Source organism: Petaurus breviceps, unplaced genomic scaffold (assembly GCF_028583685.1).
Source record: "Petaurus breviceps papuanus isolate PSGF00001 unplaced genomic scaffold, PetGlider_PUasm1.0 189, whole genome shotgun sequence".
NCBI lineage: Eukaryota > Metazoa > Chordata > Mammalia > Diprotodontia > Petauridae > Petaurus > Petaurus breviceps.
In genome coordinates this window covers 26,289,132-26,298,564 of record NW_027185809.1, presented here as the reverse complement: position 1 = coordinate 26,298,564, position 9,433 = coordinate 26,289,132, and the positions used below count along the sequence as shown (strand labels likewise).

The following is a 9,433-nucleotide window of genomic DNA, read 5'->3' as shown; positions in this document are numbered from 1 at the left end:
TTGATCCATGGGTTTGAGAATGAGAAACCAGATCGGGGAAGCAGGGGGCGGAGACTTTCCTGCGGAGGAGGCGTGCTTTTTATTAGGGAGGGAGAGTAGATGGGAGGGGAGTAGTTGAGGGGCGGGTAGTAGGGGGAAAAGATATTCCCAATCAGAACTAATGTAACCTGTGGACCCAGGATCTCCGTGGCCAATGGGGAGGGAAGCTGGCAAAAACCGGGGGTTGAGGGTGGAGCAGGAGTCCCCGCCTGCCACCCGGTCCTCCGTCCCCGCCCTAGTGAGTCCGCAGGGTTGGGCGGGGCGGAGTGGGTGTCAGGTGGTCCTGGGCGTGCTGCCTAGGCTAGGAAGACAGGAAGAAAGGGGTGGGGAGGGGAGTGGAGAGAAGAGGAGATCGAGGAGCCGGGAGCAGCTCTGGGCAGCAGACCTGGGAGCGCAGTCTTCATGAACGGATTATCCCCAGCCCCATACCCCTCCCACCCCACCACCCCTGTGTGGTGGAGGTAGAACAGGAGGAGGTGAGGAAGGAAAGGCGGGGGATCCGGCCCGGCCCCCATGCAACATTGAGGGTTCTTCGGGCCGGGACACCTCGAGGGGTTCTCGCTCCACATCCCCTACCCTGGCCCCCAGTCCTGCCCTATTCCGCCACCTTCCACCCTACCTGCAGCCGCTGCTGCCTTCGGGGGAGGGGTCCCCCAGCTTCTGCGGAGCCGCATGAACAATAGGCAGCGGCGGCTCCTGCGCTCCATGGATCTCCCGCTCCATGGATCCCTCCCGCGCGCTTCTCGGCTGCCTGGCGAGCGCTGCTGCCGCCGCCCCGCCCGGGGAGGATGGAGCCGGGGCCGGGGGCGAGGAGGAGGAGGAAGAGGAGGAGGAGGAGGGGGCGGTGGGGGCCGTGGCAGTAGCAGAGGAGCTGGGATCCGAGCCACCACTGCCCTTCTGGACCGCGGTGTTCGACTACGAGGCTGCAGGCGAGGACGAGCTGACCCTGCGGCTGGGCGATGTGGTGGAAGTGCTGTCCAAGGATTCTCAGGTGTCCGGCGACGAGGGCTGGTGGACTGGACAGCTGAATCAGCGGGTGGGCATCTTCCCCAGCAACTACGTGACCCCTCGGAGCGCCTTCTCCAGCCGCTGCCAGCCCGGTGGGGAAGACCCCAGCTGCTACCCAGCCATCCACTGTAAGGGCAAGGCGGGACAGGCGGTGCAGAGAGGAGGGTTGAAGGTGCAGTGGTACAGGGGAGGGGCCTGGTTCTAGTGGGGGAACTGGGGCAGGAAGATTGCCGAAGGAGGGAGGGGGAGTACCTATGGGAAAGAAGGTAGCTGGTGCGCGCTTGCGCCGGGTGCAGGGGCTTGGTAGTGCCATAGATAAGATTCATAATGCGCAGGCCAATCCTCGAATCTCAGGCTTTGGGCCTTTTCAGTTTTGATGGGGCTACCACCCACTGTGACTTATCTCCGAAAAGTCAAGTCCTAGCACGGGGAGCCGCTCACCCTTTACTGTTTAAGTGGGTAAAACCATAACGACGTATTTCTAAAATCGATTTTAGAGGTTATCTAGTACCCCCACTCCTTTTACCAACGCTGAGCATCCCTGAAAAGTGACTTGCCTAAGGTCACACAGTTACTAAACAGAGCCAATGCTCTTTTCATTACCTCCCCCACCCTGCATATGCATTTGCTGTAAGGAAAATTGGGGAGTCCAAGACAGGGCTGGGGTCGAAAAATTCATCGAACCCCAGGTTTCCTCAAAGCTGAAATTTCTGTGAAATATTGTATAGTTTTCTTGACTCATCTCTACACCAAGGAAGTTGTATCTTTAGGGACCTCACTGTGTGAATGATGTCCCAAGAAGTGGTGAGTTGGGAGGGGAAAATGTATCTGAAGTACAAAGTTCATTGCCTGAATTCTAGTTCTTTAACTCACCTGCTGTTTGTTGTAGTTGTTGTTTTAAAATCTTTTGTTTAAAGAACCTTTAGAAATATGCCTTGCTCTCTCTGCCACAGTGGTTTTAAATCTAGTTTTTCACTACGACAGACCATGATCAATAGTTATCCATAGTATTTTTGTCACTCTCTTGAATGATCCTCAGTCCTTACCCACATCTGATAAGTAAATCTCATTAAACTCCGGGGACCTAAATTACCACACGAATTTTAGGCAATTCTAGTAAATTTTAAAAGACAGAAAGGAAAAAAATAAAAGGTTTTTTTTTTTTATCTGAACTGCTCCTTTGTATGACTAGACTTTTTTGGAAAGATAGTGAGAGGACATGGGTTCAAATACCACCTCTGGTACTTATTACCTTGGTGTTTTTGGGCAAGTCACTCAATCTGAGCGATCAGTTTCCTTATTTGTAAAGAAAAAAAATGATGGAATTGGATTAAATGGCTTTTAAGGTACCTTCAAGTTCTAAACTTATGATACCCAGTTTTGAATATTTTTCCTTCTTACTAACATTTACACTATATTTCATATCCTAGTTGAACTTTAAAATAAGAGGAAAGCACAGGTTCTTAGCAAGAATGTTATCAGTACTTAAATATTCAGTGTTTAACTTAATCTCTATTGTGAAACTATTCTCTGCTCTTGACTTGTAAATTATTTCCACAAAAGTAGTTTGTAGTTCAGTCTTACATCTATATTTCTATCCTATGTCATGGCAGAAATTTAGAACAATACCAGAAATCTTTCTTTCTCTTCTTTTTTTTTGCCCCAATTTAGGATCCCTACAGTTCTAACCTTGCCCTCCATTCTTCATTGAATTTAAAACTGCATATAGTTACATGTCAATCTTTTTAATTTTGGGGCTCTGAAAAGAACTCTTGTGAATAATGTCCAGGTACAAAGTCCATTGGACTAAAAGCCTCAAAATTCAACTGAGTGCTCTCAGATGTAGCTAGTGGCAAATACAGTGGTATGGCAGAGAAAGAATCGAATGGGCATGTTGGATGACCCTGGTCACTTTAATGACTAAGTTAAATTAGAGTATAATGTTTTCTCTCAAAGAAGCCTTTGATCTTAATTCAGAGGGTCCACCTAAAATTAGAGTAGAGAGAACTTAGGATCCAGCCATAATACCTGACTCATAGCATGTCCTCAATAAATGTTTTTCTAATTGAATTGCACATAAACTCTTGATAAATGTATGTTGAATTGAGTACTTAGTAGATACTGAAAAGTTTTTCTTCAGTGTCTGAAGCCATTCCATGGCTTCTGAAATATGTTGCAGTTGTCTGGACTGGATGTATATGAAGATAAAAATGACCCTGAACTCTATGAACCAGTTGGATTGACATTGTCTCATTTTAGGAGCTTTTCCTCTACCAAAGACAAAAGAACCAAATTTGGGTCTTATAAGATTCCCCCAGGGTAGAACTGATTGAACTTCAGTAGTGAAGAAGAGACAGGAAATAGAATAATCCTCATACTATTCACAAATGTGGAAAGAACTGACTTTGTTCAGAAGACCCTGAGTAATGTTGCTGGAATTGATACCTTTTGGAGACTGAAGTTATCTAGTGCTACACAAGATTCTGGTGACTCTTTCCTTTGGTCCTTATCATGGTTCTGTAGATTGTCCACAGGTAAACCTTTTGTCCTTTGAAGTTATCAGTTCTACCAGCTGTCTGGTGGTCATTTAGTATTATATAGAAAATTAAAATGGACATATTTGTCACCAGAGGCCTGGAATGGGATAGAACTACTAATAATTCTCTCGAGCTACCTACCCAGCCTCTCAGAATTTCTTCTGGGTATCTGTACATTTGTGACTGAGCTCTACAAACATTGTATGTTGGGTCTTGAAGAACTTACTGTGAAGTACTAATCTTTTTGGTTTAAATGTTGGTATTTCAAAATGAAAGTTTCTTATCACTAACCTCTATTCAAATATGGATGACAAGAATTCCCCAAATTTTGTTCCACTAAAAAAATTCAATTCAACAAACATCTGGTCAACACCTATTTTGTGCAAAAGCACTGTGCTAATTCTGGGAGATATGAAGACAAAAAAACCCAAACAAACAAAAAACAACAGTTCTTGCCCTAAAGGAGCTTATGACTGGGGTGGACTGTGTGTATTAATATAAGTAAATACAAAATATACATAAAGTCATACAAGTAATTTCAAGACGGAGAGAGTGCTAATGACCAGACAGATGAGGAAAGGTCTTGTGTGGCATCTGAACTGTGCTTTGAAGGAAGGTAGGGGTTGTGAGAGGCTGAGGTAAAGGGGAAGAGCAGTCTGGCCTTGGAAACCTCTGGTGCAAATGTACCAAGGAAGGACACAAAATATGTATGGGCAACATGTACCTATGTACATATCATGTACAGGAAACAGTTAGCAGGCAGTTTGACTAAAGGAGAGAATAATATGAAATAACACTGGATAAGTACTTAGGGGACAAAATGTGGAGGGCTTTAAGTGCTAGGCTGAGGAATTTTATATTGTTTTCCAGGAACAATAGGGAGACATTGAGGATTATTGGGTACAGAAGTGACATGATCAAATCTGAATTTTAAGAATATTTAGCAGATGTATGAAGATGGTTTGGAAAGGGAAGACACTAGGGATAGTATGATAAATTTTTAGGGGGCTAATTGTTATTATAGTTGATAATTAGGAGGCTATTGATATTATCTTATATCAGTATATCACTTTTAACTTTGTGGAGTATGCCCATATCTATTACTTCATATATAACAGGATAAACCTTTTTTTTAAAATTCTAGTCAGCATAAGTAATAGAGTTTGGCTCCCAATAGGGTTGACATATATAACCCGGGAGCTTTTCAATGTTCTTTCTCATTCTCAAGGATAAAAAAAAGTCCATTGTTTACATTGTGTCTTTTTGGGTGGTATAGTCCAGTGAACTAAACCAATTTTTTTCTGTCAAGAAGTGCTTTTATTTTTCTTTCAAGCAGAGCATATATTAAGTTTATTTGCTAATTTGCACCTGCATTACTTCATAAGTAGAAAGCAAAAGGGAGGTTCCAGTGTGCTTTAGATTTTAATTATGAGCATCCTTAGCCATTTCCTTGTAGATCAGGAAGATTCTGAGGAATCTGCAGCTCATTTGCTCTGAGCATGCTGAAATGTGCTTATATTATTGCACATGATCTAAGGGGTGGGAAGCATGACCCCAAAGTGAAACAAATATGGTTTTTGTTTTTTGAAAGTTTACTGTGCTGCAGCTTGTGCTGAAAACTTCATGACCTGATTCTTATTTAAAACCAGCACTGAAGTTTTATAGGAATAGAGAAGAAAGGTTAGTTTCACAGACAGATAAGCTATAATCCCTGAGAAAAAGCAACACCACTGTAGGGTCTTCTCAGAAAAGTCATTCTTCAGTGTTGTTATTTTCTATATGGTTCTCGTCTTCTACCTGGACATTAGTCTCAAAGTTGATACAGAATATGTGTAGTGTTTCCCTAAAGTATGAAACAAGCACCTGAGGTTTTATGTTGTAACCAAGAGTTCATTACCATATTCCCCCCTTCTTTCTCTTCCTTCTTCTCAGTGATGGAACCAGAGGAGCTGTTCCTTCAGCACCATGAGTTCAGTACCATAAGACTACAGATTTAGAGCTGAAAGGGTCCTCAGAGGCCATCTAGTCCAAATCTTTCATTTTACAGATGATGAACCTGAGACCCAGGAAAGTCAAATGACTTCCCTACACAGGTAGGAAGTGTTAGAGGCCAGATATAATTCTGGGTGATCTGACTCCAAAGTCATCTTCCATTTTACTACCTTGTCTTTCAGCAATGATTCATATAATAAGTATACTTTGAGCATATATTATATCCCACCTACCCTGCTAGATACAAATTCAAAAGAAGTATAATTCATAGTTCTTGCCCTCAAAATAAGTATAATCTAATTGGGAAAACACAACATTTACACAAAATTTCATTCATTCAACAAATATTTCTTAAGTGGGTACCATGTGCAAGTAACTGTGCTAGGCCATAGAAATACAAAGACAAAAAACAAAACAAAACAAAAAAAGTCCCTGTCCTCAATGAACTTAATATCTTAGTAGAGGATAAAGAGATGAGACAAATGAGTATACCATAAATTAGAAAATGATTACAAATGGGATCAGACAGTAGCTGAGAGCTACAGTAGTCTTCCAGTGATCAACCAGTTGAAGGGTAGGAAGATGTGTTACATTTCATCCTCCTTACCATAACCAGTCATAGGGCTTATATCTACCCATATTTCCCCAGCACTACCCCACTCTGCCCTCTCCCTCTGATGTAAAACTCCCAATCTCTCCCTTATGATCCTGGTGTAAGGTCCCTCAGGGCAGTTATAATCTAAGCACTACCCAGGTACCCATAGCAGCATCTGCAGAATTGCCATGGATAAAATTCTGTCTTTCTGGATATCAGTCAATGAAGAAGCATTTATTAAATGTCAGCTCTGTACCAAACACTGTTCTGGGTGCTGTGGATACAAATGCAAAGACTGAAATAGTTCCTAACAGAAGGAATTGAACATTCTAATGGGGAGAAAACATGTATATGTGTGTGTGCATGCACATGCGTGTTTATATATACAGTGTACTGAAACAATATAAAGACAATAAATATAAAGTATGAAAATCACTAGCAGTTAGTTAAAGACATTACATGAGTATTGAAGGAAGAGAAGGCATCTGTCAGGTGGAGGTGAGGACAAAAAGCATTCTGGGTATAGTGGATATACAGTGACAAGGTATAAAGATGAAAGATGGGATATTTTGAGGAAGAAAAAGAAAGCCAGGTAGTTGGATCTCAGAGGGTGGTATGGGAAGTAATGTTCAATGAGGCTGGAAAGATAGATTAAGACTAGGCAGGAAGGACTTTCAAAGCCTATATGTTTGATCTTATAGGCAATTGGCAGCCATTGGAGTTGATTGAGCAAGGTAGTAACATGGGTAGATCTGTGTTTAAGGAAAATACTTTGGGGAAAGTGTGTAGGGTGGGCTGGGGCAGGGAGAAACTTGAGGCAGAGAAACTAATTAGGAGGTTGTCCCAATCCTCATAGGTTTCCATATTGGGTGATACTGCCCTCTGGGGGGTGTTGAACTGATCCAAGGGGGCACTAGTAGCTTTGGGTGCAATTGGGTGGCAATGAATAAAAATAAGGAGACAGTGGAAGCATAAGGAAAGAAGAAAAGGTAATAAAATAAAAAAAATTCATACATATTTTATCTATTGTCTAACAGAGTTAAAGTCATAGTGATTTAATTATTTTCTAAATAAATAAACAAAATACAAGTTGTAAATGATCAATGGTCAAGTCTGCTGACAGGTCTTAAAAAGCAAGTGTTGGCAGGAGAGTGTGTTGTGCATTGTTAGGAAGTCCAGCATGCACCAGCAGGAATACATGCGTGTGGTGACTATTTACAATACGTTGCTATATGGTTACATGACATAATATTGCATCATCAAAATTTCAATGCAGGAAAAAAAACCCCAAATTTGCAATAAATTATTAAATTTTAAATTTTTTGAAATGATGCAAATTTGAAAAAAAATCATAAGGGATTAAAGAAACAAGAGTTCTAGGGGTACACTGAGTAATTTTTTTTTTAAAAAGAGGCTGTAGTCCAAATAAATTTGGGAACCTCTGATAGATGAGAGGTGATGAGGGCCTTAACTAAGGAGATAGTAGTATAAGTAGGAAGGAGAGGTCAGATACTGGTGTTAGAAATGGCGTAATTTGGCAATTGATTAGTTATAAGAAATGAGATGGAGAGTGACAAAAAAGGTTGCAAGTTTGCAAGCCTAAGAGACTTGGAGAATGATGGTATCTTTAGCAGAAATAGGAAAGTTTGAAAGAGGGGAATGTTTGAGAGAAATGAGTTCAGTTTTGGACATAATTAATATGTACAGTAGAGTTTGGCAACTTACAACTGGAGAGCCTATCTGTGAACTAAGAATAGTTTTTACATTTTTAAATACAAAAAAACATTGTAGTTTGATGACCCCTTTTTTTGAGTTTGAGATGTCTCTGGGACATATAGTTTGAAATGTGCAAAAGGCAGTTGGTTATGGAGAGTTGAAGCTCAGATGAGAGATTGGGATATGATCTGCATGGAGATGACGATTAAACCCTTGGGAGTTTATAAGATTACCCAGATGAGAAGAGGGTCTAAGACAGAACCTTCGGGGAAAATCTACAATTAGGGGCATCTATGCTATCGATGATGAGCCAGCAAAGGAGAAGGAGAGAGGAGTGGTGAGACAGGTAGAAAAACCAGGAGTAATGTTACAAAAACTTAGAGAAGAGAATGTTTGCAGGACAGGATAGCCAGCAGATAGCTTGAGAAAGATTTTGATTGGAAAAAAAAGTCCATTGGATTTGGCAACCAAGGGATTATTGGTAACTTTATTTTTTTTTGTATTTTATTTTTATTTTTCCCCAGTTACACATAAAAACATTTTTGACATTTGTTTTTTTTAAAACTTTGAGTTCCAAATTCTCTCCCTTTCTCCTTCCCCAAGTCTCTTCATTGAGAAAACAAGCAGTTCAATATAGGTTGTACATGTGTAATTATGCAAAACCTCTCCATAATAGTCATGCTGTAAAAGAAAACACAAAAAAAACTTCAAGAAAAATTTAAAAAAGCTAAAAAAGTATTCAGATACCATCATTTCTTTCTCTGGAGATGGATGGCATTTTTCATCATAAATCCTTCAGAGTTGTCTTGGATCATTGTATTGCTGAGAATAGCTAAGTCATTCACAGCTAATCATCTTGCAATATTGCTATTACTTTGTACACAGTGCATTTCACTTTGCATCAGGCCATGCAAGTCTTTCCACTGAGAGTATCCTGCTCATCATTTCTTATAGTACAGTAGTATTCCATCATAATCACATACCACAACTTGCCCAGTCATTCCGCGATTGATAGAGATCCTCTCAATTTCTAATTCTTTGCCCCAAGAAAGAAGCTGCGATAGATAGTTTTGTACATATGGGTCCATTTCCTTTTTTTCTTATCTCTTGGGATACAGACCTAGTATTGCTAGCTCAAAAGGTATGCATGTTTTTATAGCCCTTTGGGCGCAGTTCCAAATTGCTCTACAGAATGATTGAATCAGTTCACAACTCCACCTACAGGGTCTTAATGATTGTTGGTAACTTTAAAGAGAACAGTTTCCAGGTGAATGAAGCTGTTAGAACCCCGACTGCAAAGGGTTAAGGAGTGAGTGAGAAGAGAGGAAGTGGAAGCTGAAAGTCTAGATAACTTTTTCTAGGGTTGGCTTAGAAAAGGAGAGATATAGAACAATAATTTAAACAGATGAAGGTTGTTTAAAGATGGGGCAGATAGTTTGAGGACAACAGAGAAGGAACCAGTAGATAGTAAAAGGTTGAAGATATAACAGAGGAAGAATGAGTGAGGTTGCTTTCTGCTGAAGAAGATGAGAGGATATGAGATCAA

The 9,433-nt window shown here is 41.0% G+C and overlaps 1 protein-coding gene across 1 annotated transcript in view; it reads left to right on the top strand.

Moving 5' to 3' along the window:
* Window positions 1-319: 319 nt before the first annotated feature.
* Window positions 320-9,433, top strand: part of MAP3K9 (mitogen-activated protein kinase kinase kinase 9) — a 129,118-nt gene continuing 120,004 nt past the window's right edge. Inside the window, exon 1 of the mRNA XM_069091738.1 lies at window positions 320-1,175. Coding sequence (XP_068947839.1) covers window positions 761-1,175 — 415 coding nt within the window. The 5' untranslated portion in view covers window positions 320-760. The remainder of the gene's footprint in view (window positions 1,176-9,433) is intronic.